Source organism: Aythya marila (genome assembly GCF_965140915.1).
Source record: "Aythya marila genome assembly, chromosome: 3".
Lineage (NCBI taxonomy): Eukaryota > Metazoa > Chordata > Aves > Anseriformes > Anatidae > Aythya > Aythya marila.
This window is the reverse complement of record NC_139044.1, coordinates 104609820-104628551: the sequence shown is the minus strand read 5'-3', so window position 1 is coordinate 104628551 and position 18732 is coordinate 104609820. Positions and strand designations below refer to the sequence as shown.

At 37.7% G+C, this 18732-nt stretch overlaps 1 protein-coding gene across 5 annotated transcripts in view; it reads left to right on the top strand.

Moving 5' to 3' along the window:
• The window catches only part of ROCK2 (Rho associated coiled-coil containing protein kinase 2), a 102650-nt gene that overhangs the window by 56395 nt on the left and 27523 nt on the right, over positions 1-18732 (top strand). For all 5 annotated transcript variants that reach the window (XM_082755896.1, XM_082755893.1, XM_082755894.1 and 2 more), the window contains exons 4-7: positions 4234-4371; positions 6929-7189; positions 12667-12811; positions 17123-17261. In XM_082755896.1, the coding sequence (XP_082612022.1) occupies positions 4234-4371; positions 6929-7189; positions 12667-12811; positions 17123-17261 (683 nt within the window). The remainder of the gene's footprint in view (positions 1-4233; positions 4372-6928; positions 7190-12666; positions 12812-17122; positions 17262-18732) is intronic.

The following is an 18732-nucleotide window of genomic DNA, read 5'->3' as shown; positions in this document are numbered from 1 at the left end:
GTTTTTCTGGAATGTAAACACAGAAGTAGAAACCATGATGTTGTATTGTCTTACAGCTAAAAAGCAATGGGTTAATAAATACAACTGTAGATCTGAACTAATATTAGCTAGTGATGAGGGCATACATACCTAGATGTTTTGCCTCATAAGGTATGATACAAGTTTAAACTATTGAGCTAAGCTTTATCTATTTCTACTCCATTCTTAATGTTAACACCACAGTTGCAGATGATGGATTTGCAGTAATCAAAATATTTTGCAACACATTCTGTGATCAAAATAGAAATTTGTTTCACTGGGGGCTACAGAAAGAACCATAAATAAAATGTGCTTGAGTATGAGTTAAATTCATGATTGTCATGTTATCAGTGCCTGCCATTTGTGCATAAAGTTATGTAGAACAAATATTTTTTAAATATTTGTCCTATTTAAATATAACAAGACAAAAAATGAGCATGTTAACATATAGCATAGAATAACCAGCTGTGACTGCCTTCATGTAATTTTTTTCTTCCCCCAAGCTTTCTGCTTCACAATGGCATTTTCTTGTGAAACAAGCAGAGCATAGAGATCAACTTCGCAGATTATAAAGAAAGAAAAACATTTTTTGCTGTTGTATCTTATAGCTAGATTTTAAAAAAGAAAAAACAAAAGCCTTGATTTCCCCCCAACACACACAAATTCAGTCTGGTAAAGAGATTTTGGTGGAAAAGCAATTTCCGAGGACTTGAGAAGTATTAAACTCGACTCTTGTCCTCTGTCCTTCTTTGCTGGGTCTGTAGTGGGTCTGTAGTGGTGAAGAAAACTAAGAAATCCCTGTCTGCAGCCAGATCTCTTCTCATACGTAGTGGCGCGAATAAAAGTGACTGGTGTCTAGGCCAGACATAAAAATCAAATTATGGTGCTTAATTTGTTGCTTGTGGTTCATACAGAAACAGCAATTAATGAAAGCACATCCTGAGTACCTCTTTTGTTTTTACTTTAGGAAAAATCCTCTTGATTTGAAATCAAAACTTCTCAGTTCCTTTGCCCAGGTCTGATTACACAGTACTGTAACACTGCAATGACGCAGCAGGCTGACGTGGTCGTATGCTGGAACAGAAACTAACAGCTAAATCCTTCTGGTGCTGGGGTGGTAAAGGATGCTCTGGGTGACAGTCTACGCGGTGTGATTTAGTGTTGCAAACTAGTGGTTGTCATAGCATGTGTAACCAGGTGCTGGTTTAGTATTTTCCAGGAAATGCTTTCTCTATGAGGCTTTGTTCCCCAAACGCTGATGATGTTGAAGCGCATATAAAGCAGTCATGGTCTCTTAACCAAAAGTTTATCAGGATGTGAACTTCAGGACCCTATCTGCAGAAATTTCCTATGGCTCTATTAAGTAATTTAGAATATTCAAAACGTGAGGGTTAAATTCACAACTTCACTCTAGGATTTTCATTTCTTTAACAGTAGAAGAGTTGGTACCATTATAAGTCCACACACTTCTACATACTTCTGTTGTTTTATTTGCCTACAGATTATGATCTGATGTGAATGCTGTAGAAATTATGGATGCATTTTGTGCATTTTCTGAAAGTCCTACATTGATGTGATTTTTTGTCTGTCAATGACGAGGCAGAGTAGAGGGAAATTCTCATTCCTTACTGTGTTCTAGGAGTTAATGAGGCCATGTTACTTTATGCTGATGGCATGAAGGGATTTTCCTACCTATTTTGAGTGTTACGCTGGTGAGCTGCAGTTTAAATTTGGCAGTTCATTTAACCAGTTGGAAGAAAATGAAACATCATGACAGTTTAATACACGAACAATCTGCTATACGAGCCAATATATGTATGTACAAATATAGCTCTTGAGTGAAGAGCCCAGTGGCGAACATCTAAACAGGCTGTCTTCAGCAGCCATGGTCGTGATATAAGAAGTAATATAATTGGTAGGTCTGTTCACCTGCGAAGCAAGCCAACACAGACAGCCTTTGGATGTGCCAGAAGAAACCTATCTTGAATTTTCTCAAGAAATAATTTAGTCAAATAATAATCCAATGTCATTACTTTAGAGGGGTGCAAGAGTTTCTTTTGCTCCTCCTATGCATGACCCTTCTTTGGGGTGTGTACTGACTACTGGAGTCTTTTTCTCTAAGTAATTGGAGATAATTGTTTCTGTAAATGAAGGCAGCTGTACTAAACTACATGATGAATTTAGGAACCATAAACTACTAAAATGCCTTACAGAGATGTATATGCAGGTTCACAGAAAATGCTTCTGCAATTAACCAAGATTTTCTTTGAGGTTTCTTGTTGCTGAGTTTGTTCTGTTTTTGAGCAGGATTACAAAAGCTCACGTTATGGAGTGTAGTTTGTGGTGTACCACCAATTCTTTGTAAATACTTCCATCAGGGATTAGAAAATGGGAGGAAGGTAGTTTTCAGTATTTTCTTATAAGACATGTTCACTCGCTGGTTAATTGTTAATGTTCGTAGCATGCAGGTGACGTGTTTCTGTCTTAGGGTTTGGCTGGAGGTTTTTTGACTTAGTTATGCAGAAAGTTGTTGGTCAGTGTTAAACTGTGCAGGGTGTTGACATTAAAATTTTTGTACATGTTTCTCGAAAGCAAAAAGACCCAATTTCAAGAACTGTAAATTGATAGGTAATCCAGTTTCTATACATGTTTTCATTTCTTCTAAGATTTTACTTTCTTAATTAATTTTTAACCTAATATTTTACCTGTTTCTACAAATCATTCCTTTTAGCTTGAGCAACAAGCTCAAGCTTATGGCTCCTCAGGAGCAGGAGGCTGATGTTCCCGTGTTTGTAGACCACATAAGCGCTTCTCTGAAGCTTTGCACTGCAGTTATAATGAACCTGAAGTTGTTCGATTTGTACAGGAAAAGAGCTTATTGAACATTATTTCAGGAATCATGATTAAATTTGGACATTGCATCAAACTAACAGGTTGGGTAATATGATTTATTTTACTACACATTAGGTTTTAAAATGAACCACAAAGGCTTTACCATTTGGTTCTGATGTCACAAATTAGGCCAACTTAATTTTCTTTTTTTTTTTTTTAATGCATAAAATATGCCAAAACTTAAGATTCATGATTTCTGCTGACTCAGACATCTCATAGATGAATAGTCCTCACCTTGATTTCTGCAAGAAACACTTGTAAATGTTACAACAGTGACCCTTTAGTAGTTGTTTCATTAGTAACATAAATCAAATATTTCACTAACAGGATAATGACTTTACAGTCTGTCGTAAGGATTTTCTTTCATGTCCATATTCAGATGAAATTTTCCAAAATATTTTCAGATTTGGTGATAAAAGTTTTAATTTCAGTTTTCTAACAAGATCCGTATTACTAATTTCACACCATTTGAAATGAATTTAAAAACAAGAAAAGAAATAACAGTGTTTTCATGAAAACATAATAGATGGAAGAATCTGAAGTGGACTGCTTGCAGAATTTGTAACAGATTAATGAAACAGAGATTGTGTTCAGAATAAGAAGTTGTAAACAGAGTTGCCTTTTTTTCTTCTTACGTGATGAAACTTTTAAAGGGAGCATAGAAAAGCATTTTCTTTTTCTTCTGTAAAAATAATTATTTTATTGTTTTTTTTGTTGTTGTTGTTGTTGTTTGTTTTTTTTTCTAGTACTCTGGTGATTTGAAGTAGGCATATTCACTCAGAAAATGTTAGGACCAGTCTTGCTCTTTATGGGAAGGTGGCACATTTCGGATTCTAAGAAAATCTTTTAGCAGGTTCAATTGGATTAAGCAGGCTACTGAAGACAGCCCTCATTTTTATGGTCATAGCCATATTAACAAAGAACATATGTTTGTGCATCAGTGCATCTTCAGTAAAAAGCAGACATCCCAGAGTCTGCAACCCTGAGGCACGTCCTTCCTGTGGCCCCACAACTCTTCCTCTGGGGTTACAGCAGCAGCTGCAGCAGTTGGCCAGGCTCTGGCATATCTTCCTTTGCTTGGCATCCGTGTTTCTTCCCTACTATGTTTTTTGGAGCAGCTGTCAGGTTTTTCTTTCCAGGTTTAGAAGTACTCAAGTTCTTACTGTGTAAGTTGGATATATGAAGATCTGGAGGCATCACATCACAACAAACAGTTTGCAGCTAGGAGAAATTTGCTATGTTGGTACTCAATTTTTTTATTATTATCATTTTATTTTTATGAGACATACTGAAAAAGTTGGTTTGCTTCTTCTCAACTAACAGGTTCGCCATAAAATGACACAGAAGGTTTACGCAATGAAGCTACTTAGTAAATTTGAAATGATCAAGAGATCAGATTCAGCCTTTTTCTGGGAAGAAAGAGATATCATGGCCTTCGCCAACAGTCCATGGGTGGTTCAGGTAAGGCAGAAATATAAGAGTAAAATAATAATATTAAAGCCATAAATCATTCCTAGTATTGAGCTGCCTTTGACTTTACCAAATTGAATGTTTTAGATTCAGATCGTACTTTTTAAAGATGTGTGTTTCAGTGAGTTTTGTGCGTGTGGTTATGTTAGGACATAGACTAACTTGTATTTTGGTCGCTAAAATGCATCATAAAATTGAATTAAACAGAATTTTAAGTATCCAAAAATAACAGAATTAAGCATCCACATAATTATCGGGAATAACAGGGAGATAAGAGAAGTTATGGTTCCAGCTAGAAAAAAATCTGTATAGGAATATAGTAACAAATGCCAGCATGATTTCCAGGCTTTCTTGATGATACGGTCAGTTGATCATAAGAAATTGGCATTATGAGTGCCTGAAGAAATTTCTGGCTTTTAAGTTGAGATATGCTAGGTGGATGAGTTCACACTCCTGGTGTCCTGCAAGATGGGAGATTGTAACAGTGGTTTGCTTGAAACCATCATCTCTTTGGTGGTCAGTTGCCACTTCTCAGCTCAGAAGTAATATCCTCCAGCTGATGGAGCGTTGACTACTTCTTCAGCTGTCTGTTGCTTGCAACTGTCTCATGGTATTCATTATCATGTTTGTAAAATGGATTATCCTTTTGGGAAGAATTAGTGCTAAATACTACAATTTGTATAATTGGTAGACTACACAGATTAATAAAATGCATAGTGAAAGTATATGTTTAGGGAAAAGTATTACTAATATATTTTGTTAAATAATTAATACACTTAAGTCTTCTCAGTTACATTGCTATGCTTCTGTATTTTTAGAAAGTAAAAACAGGCCTTAAGCATTCCATGTATTTTTCATAATATTTTACATCATGCCTTCAAGCAATGTTTCACTTTTTTTTTTTTTTGCATTTAGATGTTTTGCTCTTCTGAGCATATTCTGTGTTCTTGTCTGTATTCAAGCGAAATACTTAACAGGACAGATGATTTATTTATTACTTTGGTTTTGTTCTAGTGACAAAAGTTGTCTAGAAGTATTTTTATTTTTTTACAGTTGAACTGAATGATCATGCAGTTGAAAGAAAATGTCTGACTATTATCACAGGAAAGGGTATTGCATGATCTTTACATGTGTATGTATATTTATAAATGGAAAATGTCAACTGTGTTATAGTTGCAATTGTGCTTTCTGTGATGAAGTGTATAGAGTGATATATTTAGCTATTGTGGTCCAGGGGGGTTGGAGCTGGTTTTAAGAAAATGTAGGTCCTGCTCTCTGAGCTAGAAACTGGGACAGCTCACACTGCTTTTCTGTGTCTTCTTCTTTGTGTGTGGGGAAAAAAAAAAAAAAAAAGGTGAAAGCAGAGCCCTAGATACTGTTGATTTATGAAATCTCTAGAGATCAATAGTGAAAGTGCTGTATAAAGGTATAGTGTTATTTATTGTGTTAAATTAATGCCTTTAGGTATGGGAATATAGGCCCTATTTTGGATTTTAATTTAGACTTTAATGATTAAATACATGATCACATTGTGTATTGTGTATACTATCTACATGTATGTGTGAAAAGTAATACACAGTAAATTTTACTATGAAGGTCAAATCTCTGTAATAAATTTCCTATCTTTCTGGGTTCCTTGTCCTCCACAGACTCCCTAGTTCTGATTTCTTCCTTTCCATTCATCCTTTTTTTTATTGCCTTTGAACTTTGTGTGAGTACGTGTAACTTGGAAGATGTGAATAATTTTAGTTTTTAATGAGCAATATTCTCTGAGAAAGTGACTTTCAGATACATAGTGATTCTTTTTGCTGTTTTGGGTCATTTTCAGACCTGGTGATTGCTGAGTGAAATTCTATAAAACTTCAGTGCTCTAGGTCTTTTAAAAAGACTAAACTTATCTTAACTATCATGCCAGTTTGAAACACAGTAGCTGTAATGCATGCCAAACAGTTAATTTCATTGTTAAGGATAATTTCTTTACATTTTATTATTGTCATGTTATTTCTGTTCTCATTTTTGTTCTCATTTCAGTATACATGTTGTTTTAGGACAAAATCAGTATTGACAGTTTTTGTTTTTGTTTTGTTTTGTTTTTATAAATATGCATAGAAATGTTACACATATATATGTTTATAGTACATGAAATTCAGAAAGTGTGTAAAATACCCTTCACTGTTGAGCTATTTTCAAATCCTTACAAGGTACCCCCTTTCTCAGATTTAATATTTGGCATATTGATTCATAGCGATGCTTCTTAATGCCAAGAAACATGGAGATTTACATAGTCATGCCACTGAAGTAACAGGGAAATTTTTTTATTTCCTTAAAAATGAAAGTGAGAGTTTTCAAAGCTCACTAAATTTCAAGCTACTGCAATAATTAATAGGAAATAGAGATGGTTTGAATATATAAAATAAAGTTATTTTACATCCTTGAAAATGTATGCTCAAGCTTAATGCAACTTGAAGTATTCAAGTACTTTATTATTTTTCCCAGCTGTCTCTGAAAAGTAATTGTTCCTTTTTTTTGTTGTTTTTCTATGTTGCAGCTTTTTTGTGCCTTTCAAGATGACAAATACTTGTATATGGTAATGGAATACATGCCAGGAGGAGATCTTGTAAACCTTATGAGCAATTACGATGTGCCTGAGAAATGGGCCAAGTTCTATACGGCTGAAGTTGTTCTTGCTCTTGATGCAATTCACTCCATGGGCTTGATACACAGAGATGTGAAGCCTGACAACATGCTTTTAGATAAATATGGGCATCTGAAGCTGGCAGACTTTGGCACTTGCATGAAAATGGATGAAGTAAGTATGCAACTGAATAATATATAATCTATAAACTGTAACTCTAGGGATATTTTCTTATGAGTTATAACACTCAAAGGAATACTTATCAAATGGTCCACTTGGTTGGAAAGCTGTTCCTTGTCTCCTAGTTTTAAATACCAGGATACTTTAAATAGTGTAACATTGTCTATAACAAACTGTTTTGGCACATGGAATAAGGAAATAAACTTACTTTTTGTTATTTTTGAAAGCATGCGTGTTTATGAATTTCTGAGGTTCATCTTTTTGCCAAATGTCTGAAAAGCTTATGAGACAACTCCTAGTTTCAACATTAGTAACCTTGGAACAGTTCATAAGCTGACAGTTTTCTATAAATGAAATGATTTTATAGGCAAGGTAACATTCTTTTATATATATATATATATAAAAGAATATATATTATATATTATTTTTTTTACTAGGTCTAATTGTTCTCATAGCATCCTCTAGTGGTCATTAAAATGAGGTCACAGTAAGGCAGGAGTGGAATGTGATCTACTGATTAAAATTTATGTTTGCTATTAGTCAAAATGTCATATTTTAGCTGTCTAGATTGTATCATGTACAGCCAAATACAGTTTTCTAATGAAGTTGCGTAAGAATAGCTATTGTATTTTTAACAAGATGTACTACCTTGTATTATTAAAGGAGACATAGAAATAAAACTATCTTTAATAGTTTGCACAAATCTTCCCTGACAAACAGTGTCAGGCAATTTACATGATACATTCTTCCTATGAAATTATAACAGATACTCAAAAACTTGTATGAAAGTATGTTATCATTTGCTTGAAAGATTTCTGTGTTAATGTTGGCAAGGATGATTCTTTTTCAGCTTATTTGCTTTAATGGGTTAGATTCTGTATTATTTAGGTAGTGCTTGGTATAGTTTCTGAAATCTACTTAATTTGCATTTGCATTGTTAATTTAGTATCTATCCAGCTGTATCTAGAAATGCTGTCATTTTTTTTTCCCCTTCAAGTGACAATATATTACTCTTGAACAAACACATCTGTTTATTGAGATTCAAGTCTGTTTAGTTTGGCTGATACTGTAGTTGTTATTCCAAAGACGTACAGATTGTTTACCTCCACTTTCGTTACTTAGCTGCCTGTAGGGGACAGCCTTTATTTTAACTGGAAAAGTCAAAAGTGGTATTTGATCTCTTAATACAGTCTTTAGATTATCCTTCATTTTGAGCCAATAAAAAAGCTTCAAAAAGTTCAAAACACTTATGTATAAAAAAAGGTAATTGCTTCTGCTATGTTAGGGAGCCCAGAAATTGTGAACCAATTTTTTTTTTTTTCTTCTTCTTTGTTTTGTTTGTTTTGTCTAAAAGTATGGAATACTAAAATGTGGGTGATCATGCTATAAAAGTGAGAATCGCATGCACAACTCATAAAGAGCTATAGCAAGCTCCAGTTTGGACTGGGCATCATCAGTGAACTGGTGATCTCTTAAAGAAGTTAATTTTTAACGGGCTACATTTTAAGTTCCTCATGTTTCTCAGACTCAGTGGAATGGCAAAAATATTTTATACAGGAAGCTTTAGAAGTTGAGAGGCTCTGGACTGTCTCCAAATCTCATGCTACTTCTTACAAAACATGAACACATCCCAGCTGTGTAAATATAATATTGATGTTGGCAGGATGATTTCTAGACAATATATGCTTACCCAACACTTATTTATTTTCTCTGACTTGGAGTTCTTTTAGCAGTTGTACATATGAGCATCTTCCTCACACTGTTGAGAGCTGAGGAAAATTCTGTTTCAATTTTTGTGGGAGACACAATTTGGAAGGGAGACTTTTTTGATAGTTGCTGTGGAATTGAAATGAGTGTTAAGTTGTGCAGGCCACTCTGGACACTTGAAGCAGAATTCCTCCTTACCAGAATGTGGAAAGAATTGCTAAGTCTCTTAGTGATGTTTTCCAACATGAAAGGAAACGGTCTCTTTATGTATCTTGGTTGTGATGTTTTCTTGGTGGTCGTGTTGTATTGTTTTTTTTTAATCTGCAACAAGGTGAATATCTGTAATTGAATAAAAGATGGAGTTAGCCTCAGAGGTTTAGTAGGAATTGTAGTTCCTTTAGGTACGTAGGTATTGGAAAGAAGCCCAGTGCAGGTTTCACCAGATGCTATTCTTCGGGTTTGCTGTAATTACTAAACTAGGCAGTAGCACGGTTGACTACTGTAGGTGTTGCAGAGCCAGAAACTGCTAGTGCTGCCTGGCTCAGTACGTAGCTCTGGCTTGTGCTAACTGTGCTTTCAGGACAGCACAGGCTTAGAAAAGAGATGTGACTGAAAGAGGAACCATTTATCACTTGGGATTATTGCCTCGGCTCAGATAGCTTAGCTGAAAGAAGAAATGCTCATCTTCTTAGAACCTGGCGTATTTCACAGAATAACAGTACAATGGCTGAGGTTGGAGGGGACCTCTGGAGGTCATCTGGTCCAGCCTCCCTGCTAAGCAGGACACCAATTTCTCCTTGATGCTCCTCCAAGACTCTGCTGGATCCTTCTTCCTTCAGTTTGTTGTCTGCAGCCTGAGGGTAGTATTAACACCTGATCTGCACTGTCCTAACATGTCCGCACCAGCACGCTCCAGCTCTTGTTTGCTGATAAGAAATTCATGAGGGAATGAAAGTCTAATTCTCAGCCTTGGTCCAAGTCAGCAACTCATTCGGGTCTGGCTGAGGATGAAACCAGAACTGCTTTGCCTTCAGCAGTGTAATGGTTTTGTACGATCGGTCCTAGGAAACACAGCAGCCTCACAGCCAAATCTTCACAAGCTGTGAGAACATACTGTCTTGTTGACAACTTCTTTTTTTGGTTGTTTGTTTTTGTGGTGTGTTTTTTTTTTTTTTTTTTAAGCCCTTCATTGCACATCTGTCACATAGCTGCGGGAGCTTCCCTCAAATGGGCTTCCAAGATCCACCCTGATCTTTGGAGGTGGTGAGAAAAGTCTCAGGAAAAACGCCAGCCTGAGACTACTGAGAGGAAGTTCAGTATCAGAACTGCTATAAATAAGTGTGGTGTTCGGCATAAAGCAGCAGCTTAGGATTTGAAACACGGGAGTAGCACTTTGTCCAGAGAAAACGGCCCCCTTCAGATCTCTCCTCAGCTGATGAAATACAGAAGGCAGAAGCCATCTCACAGAATGTACAGAATGTCAAGATGTCATGGAGCGCACAGAGAGGACTTCCCTGTTTACTTGGCTTAGATGCCAGAGATCACAGAAGCTGGTCCGACCGTGGTAGTAAGAGTACCCAGTACTTAAAAATACATACAGGACAACACCCAAGTTTCTAGTCAAGTGATAATGCATTTTTAGATTGGCTCCTGAGACAGACAGTAGCGAGTTCTGTGGGGAGAAAGCGTAACCAACACCACATGGTTAAGAGAAATACAGCCCTCTGAAAACTGATGTTAGCACACAGAGCCCTTTTGTTTTGCCTGGAGAAATATTTTTGTTTGTTTGTTTTGTTCTTTGACATCTTGTCTGAAAACTTCAGGCCTTGCAAAGTGGAATTCTTTAGTATCTATAACGTCATTGACAAGAAGCTTTCTTGTCGCCGCCTACCAGCCATCAGACTTGGGTAGGGCCGCCTGTTCCTCATAAAACATTAACATGTATAAAATATTAAAAAGTGTTCTTGTTTTGCTGTATTAATTACAGACGAATGGGAAATGGGGTGTCATTAAGTGCTTAGGTGTCGAGGTGATGCAGCTGATCTTGTGACTGAAGCTGCAGTCCTCAGAGAAACCTCTCAGCGCTGTTGTGGTGACACTGTATTTAACGAAGCTTCCTACCTGGGGACGAATTCAGGTGGCTTCAGCCAGGCTTCACCGAGGGAAGGCAGAGACATTCCCTTGTTGTAATTTTGCATTTGGGTAAGGAAGGTGTAGATGTGCACCAGTGCTGGAGGCTGTTGCCTCATTAAGATGCCGCAGCCCTACTTGCCTCAATGCTGTTAGAAGCAGGACAACAAAGTAATTGTTCTCCTCTTGTGCCAGATCCGTTTTTGAGTGTTCTTGACTTTAGATTTTTGGAGCCTTTGGGCGTTAGCTTATTTTCCAGTGTTATTTCCATAATGTCATTTAATGTAGAATGCAATATTTTTCTTTGTCTAAAGAATGCATTAGCTTCTCTAAAATGAGTTGCTTCGTTTTCTTAGCCCAGGATGATCAAGTGGAGTGCTTTTATCTGGCTTATAGTTCAGGAAACAGAAGTTAGCCTGCTCTTCATTCTGGAACCGAGAAATTAAACTTCCTTTACATTTGAGCTTCAGCATGGAGTTGTAGAGGAAGATAAGCATTTATAGGGAAGAGATCTTCAGTACTCCCTAAGTCTCTGCAGTATTTAATTACCACATTAGTGTTTTGGCCTACTGGTTCATGACTTTCCAGGATCCTGTTTTCGTACATAAATAAAATTTCCTGGCAGTTTGTATTGCATGTGAAAAGAAATACTGTAATTTGGTATCTAATTTTTCCATGTATAGATAGTTCCAAAAGCAAAATTGATTCTTTTAATTTCTATAGATACGGATTTTGGCTTCAGTTGTTCCTACTGATACTCTGTATTAACAGTCAGCCAAAGGTGATGGCAAAATGCACAGAGAACTTTGTAAGCTAACTTGGAAAAGACTTGAGGCTGAGTGACATAGTAAAAGACGAATGTATTTTTGGTACTTCTTTAGCTTCATCCAGGATTTTATTTCATTCACCCATCTGGTCTCTCTGGAATGAATGCAATGAATTTCATTAAAGGAAATAAGGCTTGTAAGTTTGAACCAGCATGCTGGCAGATCTGGTGTTATTTCTGCATCACTTAGCCCCTGCCTTTGTAGTCTGTCAGTGTGAAGCAAAGAGGATAAAGAATCACTCCATTAGTACAACTATGTGGATATGTTAATAAAAATCACTTAGTTATATTTTACTTTATTTTTCGTAAAACTTTTTGCTGTTCTTTAAACATAGTTTTAACTTTTTTCTAAGTAAAAAAAAAAAACAGGCATTACTGTAATAATTTACCAATAAGTTGCTGAATTGTTTGAATTACACAAAAATGTTATGTACCTGCTTTGATGGGCCTAACTCATCTAATCAAAAGTATTTGGAAACTTGTCTGTGAATTTAGTGAGATAAGGACCAGTCCAATAGAGCATGTACTTGTTCATTTTGAAAACAAGAGTAAAATCACAAAACTTTTCAAATTTTGAGTTGTATTTATTAAGGAGAGGAGAGCAGGTTATCAGGATTTCTCATTCCAGTCCATATTGCTTTTGGAGTAAAAAACAGAAGCTTTCAAATGTGTACCTCAAACCAAGTGTTTTGGGTTATATGTTTTTTTTTATTATGTTTTCCTGGTTAACTAATAAGCTAGCTGCAGTTTTGTGTGAAGACTCAGCAGTATTTCTAATAGAGCTGTTTGACTTGCTGCTCTTGCACAGACAGGCATGGTGCGCTGTGACACGGCTGTTGGAACCCCTGACTACATATCCCCCGAAGTCTTGAAATCTCAAGGGGGCGATGGCTATTATGGACGGGAATGCGACTGGTGGTCTGTAGGAGTTTTCCTTTTTGAGATGCTAGTTGGTAAGTAGCAATTTCTTTCTGCTAATAACATTGGCATTTAGTCTTTACTGTGCCTTCAGATGTGCTTTGTTGCCAGGGGGCTGGTTGTGCGTCATTATCTCACAGCTTCTGGCTTCTGCCTGGTGTGGTGGTTTCATTCCTGTGCCCTGGGCTTTCTGTCACTCTTCTGCTGCGACAGCTGTTTGGGTGCTTGCACAGTGATTAGTTCCCTGACTTGGTTCAGCTTAAAACTAATTCTTAGGATAGCTTTTGACTTGGATCAGCTACCTCACAACCTCAATAAATGCTTGTCCCATCTTTGGGGCAGCATTGAGATGTCAGGGATGCAGAGATGGGAAAAGAGTGGGAAGGGCAAAACTGTTTGGTTTGTTTGATTGTTTTCATGGTTGTTTTATTTTGTTTTGTTTGTATTTGGTTTGGTTTGTTTTTTCCCTCTTCTCCCAGCAATTGCTTCTGTTATGTCAAAATGACTATGGAAGTATAGCTTAATTCTTTGTTTTGTGCTTGGGTCAGGATTTTCCAATAAAGCAAACTGGACTGCTATGGCAACTAACATAGAATATAATCTGTTAAAGAGATGAGTCATCTGTGATTTAAAATACACTGAAGATCAGTATTATAGTCTGATTATAGAAGGATGGAATTGAGCATATAATTACTCAAAATTCAAATCAGCATGTTCTGGGAATGTTGCAGATCTGATGTTTCTGGCACACTGAGCCAGGAAAGACACTTCAATGTATGCTGCTATTGAAATCTCCATGCCTTTGGGAATTAAGGCATTTTGATGTACAAAAAGTATATTTTTTAATTATTAATCTCAAAAACAATTTTAGCAATAAATAGAATTCTTCTGTATTAAAATACTGGACATAGCTGCTCAGAAATGTTTTCTCAGAACTTCATTTTTTCCTGTATCTTAAGAGGATGCTCACTTTTTCATCCCTCTAACAAAAACATTTTTTGATGTGGAAGTGAAGAGGTACAGTTTTTACAGAAGCTTGGTTATGTAAGGGATCCTATACATGCTTAGGACAAAAATCCATCTTCATTTCACTGCATCACTGTGGCTTTATTCCAGGCTTTGGGTAATTTAAGTTTAAGTGGTGTACTTTTATTTGGTGTACTTTTTCATTAAGTCTGGAGTTGTCTGTTGAAAAATTCCTAACATTTCAGAGGTCTCATGCATTTTTCCTACCAAAGGCTATCTTGTTATAATATTTGAACCTACACTATTTTTACTACTTTTTTTTTTCTTTAGTACTCAACATCATTTTTTATTGTGTATATGCTAGACTGCAATCTGTGCTTTTGTTAAGGCTATGATTTTTAGACACTTTTTCTGACGGGAGTTAAATCATGGCTTTGTTTCTGTTTTGGTTTTAGCCATGTCATACTACTACATGTGATTAACACTGTACCCTTTCTGCTGAACTCTCTGTCTTCATTCTTTGAGCTTCTCATGCCCCCCCCCCCTTTTTTTTCCTTCATTCTGAGCCTCTCTGCCTCTGAAGAGGATATGTGATTTACTATCCATGCAGTCTTTTTGAAATGTTAAAACCTGCTTCACCTTCATACTGAAAATTACAGAGCCTGGTTATGCCCTGTAATTTGTTTGTTTATTTGTTGTTCTACAGTCATCATCTTATTCCAATCTCAGTTGTATTTCCTGTCTACCAGCACCAACATGATTTCCTTCAATGGCTTTGTTTACAAACACAGTATTTGAGGCTCATGTGACATCCATTTGATAGTGTCTGAATCGAGATGCTGCTTCTCTCAGATAACCTTTTAATTTTCTTGGTTCTTGTATTTGAACTATTCAAGACAGATCTTCTACTCCCACGTGCATATTGCTATGAAACAGACACCTATAAGATGGCTTGGAGTGTTTGATAGTGGCTAGCTGACTTTTGAAACCCTTATCACTTCTATTATCATAGAATCTGAATCATTAAGGTTGGAAAATACTTCCAAGATCATCTGGTCCAACCATCACCCTACCACCAACATCACCCACTAAACCATGTCCCTAAGCACCACGTCCAACCTTTCCTTGAACACCCCCAGCCACAGTGACTCCACCACCTCCCTGAGCAACCCCTCCCAATTTTAACCACTTTTTCTAAGAAGTTTCTCCTAATCGGCACCATCTCCCACAGCAAGGTAGACAATTTGTTGAGCCATGTAAGATGGATGAATTGGAGATGAAATGGAGATGACTGCTTCTTGATCTGTGGTAAGGATGAGCCAAATGATGCTGGGTGTACTCAGTATCTGCCTCCTTTGCCACAAAGAGGCCTCCTGTGGTGCCAGCTGCCACCTCCGTGTCCGCTGGCACCCACCCTATAAAAAGGGCTGCCCTGTGTCTGGCAACATGTTGCCAAGCTTCTCGCTCCTGCAGTTCAAGGAGACTTGGAGTTGCCAGGGTGCAGAGAAATCAGGCAGGAATTTCCAGCCTTTGAGCGGTGCACTGCAAAAGCCAAAGGATGGATGTCGTGTTCCATCTCAGACGGAAGAGGAAATCTCAATAAGTGAGATTTGGCCACCTCAGTGGCCAACCCCCCTGTAAGCGTCCAAGGCTGGATGAAATGGTACGGCTGGGGAGGAAGAGGAAATACACCCAAGAACTGGATGACCTCAGTGGCCAACCCCCCCATAAGCGTCAAAAGGTGGATGATGCAGAAATGGAAGTGGACCCACTGACAAAGTTTTTGCGGACCATCAGAGTGTGGGTTGACATTAACAAAATGATGGCAATTTGGTGCAGATAGCCACCACCAGTGTTGGCACAAAGCATCAGAGCTCAGCCTGAGAAGAGCAACATCCAGGCCACAGACAGATGCCCGCCAACAGACTCGGCACAGACCATCATGGCGCAGCCTGAGAGGAGCAATGTCCAGGCCACAGACACACCCACCAACAAAGTCAGTGAGGAACCATCACAATGCACAATGCGAAGACTAATGTCTAGGCCACAGACAGACACCCACCAACAAAGCTGGTGCAGACCACCATGGTGACACATAAGGCCGATGTCCAGCCCAGGACCAAGCACCCATGAAGAAAATGGGGGCCGACCATCAAGGCACAGCCTGAGGAGGACGATGTTCAGCCAGGGACGGACTGGGGGAATGACTCTGTATTTACCACCAGTGGGAAGCGGGGGTACATTAGCTCAGCTGGCCCCTGCTTGCCTTTCACTTACCACCAATAAAAGACCTGTGAACTTTCAAGTGTTGTTTGAGCCATCCTTTCCTGTCCTTTGCTGAGTCCCCAGGGTTTTGACCGTTTAAAAGTTCTTTTTTGTCACCCTAGTACCAGTACCTAACATAAAAGAATTTTAGCGTTATCATTTCAGTTCTGAAGTAACCTTGTCAAGAGACAGTTAACAATTGTTTTTAAAAGCCTTTGTGGGCTTTCACACTTGCTTAACTATTTACTGTTAATTAATATTAATTAATAAGCAATTAATTATTCACCTTGTCCGTTAAGCCTATGGATTGGTTGTGAAAAGGGATTTTTGTACAAGTTGCAGCCTCTTGGTTACTGACCCGTACCATTTATATATCCAGCATGTTGTCAGTGAACTTCAATGTCAAATACCTTTCTTGATCCTGATTCTTCTTCAGTTGTCCCAGTTTTACCTTTCTAAGTTTACGTGTGCAAAGAAACTAAAATTAATTAAACCTTACACTGCAAGCTTCTGGGTGAGAATGGGCTGAGTTTTAAAAGCTGCCTGCCCACGTTACTATGGGCACCCAAGCCAATATAATTTGTCAGTCAACAAGATGTGAGAATGTGGGTTTGGTGATGCTGTAATGCACTCTGAAGGCTCCTGCTCAGAGCTGCCTTGCCCCAGGCTTGCCTGCCCCTGGATAGGGGCCTGGGAGAGCAGTGGTGGAGTCTCTTCAAGGAATGTACCTCAGCAAATCCTTACTGAGTTTTCCTCTCCTACACCCTCGGAAGTGCTTGAAGAGGGGGTTACATGTGGGTGTCGTCCATCATGTAAATTAGAAAGCACAGCGACACTATTCAGGTAGAACAAAAGATGCAATTCACTGGGCAAAAGTTTGGTAGCAATATGTCATACAGAGAATGGTTTAATATGTAACACAGGCATTTTGACAAAGGAATATTCTAGTAGGATATGCTATTTTGTACCTTGCACTCATTTTCTCTCTCTTAAATGTAAAGACAATTTCAGGCTAAACTGCTTGTAGACTTTACATCTCTTCTCTTTTTTGTCTTCTTCAATTTACATGACTTGAACACGCCTGGAAATCAATCATTTTACTATTTTATTTTCAGGCGATACTCCTTTTTATGCAGACTCGTTAGTAGGAACATACAGTAAAATTATGGATCATAAGAACTCATTACATTTCCCAGATGACGTGGAAATCTCTAAGCACGCAAAGAACCTCATCTGTGCCTTTTTAACTGACAGGTAGGTGTATGTATTATTTTGGTCCTGTCTCTATTTTAGATGGTATTAGCACATGTACATTGTAAAAATGAATTCCTTCCATTGCTTTTGCTAACTTATATTCAAATCTCTTTTGCAAAATCATCTGCGCTCTAGTTTGTCTTTTGGGGTGTTTTCCAGGTGCTCCATTTTATTTCTGTGACTAGTTCTGATGGCTCATGCTACAACATAATTTGTGCTGAACAAATCCTCCCAGCTGTTGTGTGGTGTAAAACAGAGCAACAAACCTGTAAGGTTGGAAGTAATTTTTAAGCCCCTAAAGGCAGGGACCAAATTGTTGTGCTCAGTGGGTATTGCTTATAAAAAATTAAAACATACTTTCATGAAGTTAAGCATACATTTACCTAGTTTGTTTAAATTTTCATAGAAGGTTTGAACTTTTTTTCATTTACCTTATGGTACTAATTGATAAGTATAGCTAGCAAACAAAGAGGATGTTCTGGCTGTAAATTAATCATAGAGGTCTCCCTTGGTGAAGCTGAGCTGTTTATTGATATTAGCCGTGTAAACTTGTTCTTGACCTGAATATTTAAATTTTTAGTGTCAAAAAGCACAGATTAAGTTGAATTTATTTGACTTAAAAGAACACTGTAGGTCCAAAGTTAACTGTGGATTGATAATGCCTTTTTATGCTTTCCAGTGATCACCCAAATTTGGCTTGTAGAGAATCTAGCTTGTAGAGAATGAGGGATTAGTAAAAATAAATGCATAAATACGTTGTCTTATAATGTTTTTTGCATTCAAAGAGAATCGTTTGTTCTACTGTGCAGGATCACACTCAGGAAAGATAGGCGTTAAGCGTTTCTAACCAGTAGCTGCAGGGTGGAGAGAAAAGAGGGGTAGAATTTAATAATGGGAATGCGGCGAGGTGTACTTCCACTACGTGTGTCCGTCTTCCTGTTTATATTTAGTGCAGTGCTTGGGCGACTTATTTGAAACAGATGCCTTCTTGCTGTATGCGTGATAACTGCTGAGGCACTTAAAGGGACAAGAAGAAATAAGCATCTACCCCGTGATTTATTAGTTATGTTACTCGCCTCGGTTTTATGCTCTGTTCCTGCAGATCATTTTAAGGGAAGCTTCTCTTGGTCGAACTGGAAGTTTCTTGTTGAACTTTAGGTTTGCTTCATTGTAAATATCAGCAAAAGATGTGTCAGGGTTAATTATGGGGCAGAGGATGGAATTCTTCAAGTATTTATTTCAGTTCAGCTTTGAATAACTGTTCTGTGCAGTAAGTTAGACCTTCCTTCACTTGAGCCTTAAGGTTTGTCATGTGGTTTGGCAGACACCGGACTTCAGCAATTTTTTCTTCCCCCAGGGTGTTGGGTTTTGTTTTTGTTTTTAGTTTCTTATTTTTTGCCTCACTGCTCTCTCTCTTGCATTACTCCCCACGTGGCAGACTCCAACTTCTGGACGTTTTAGCAGTCGCAGG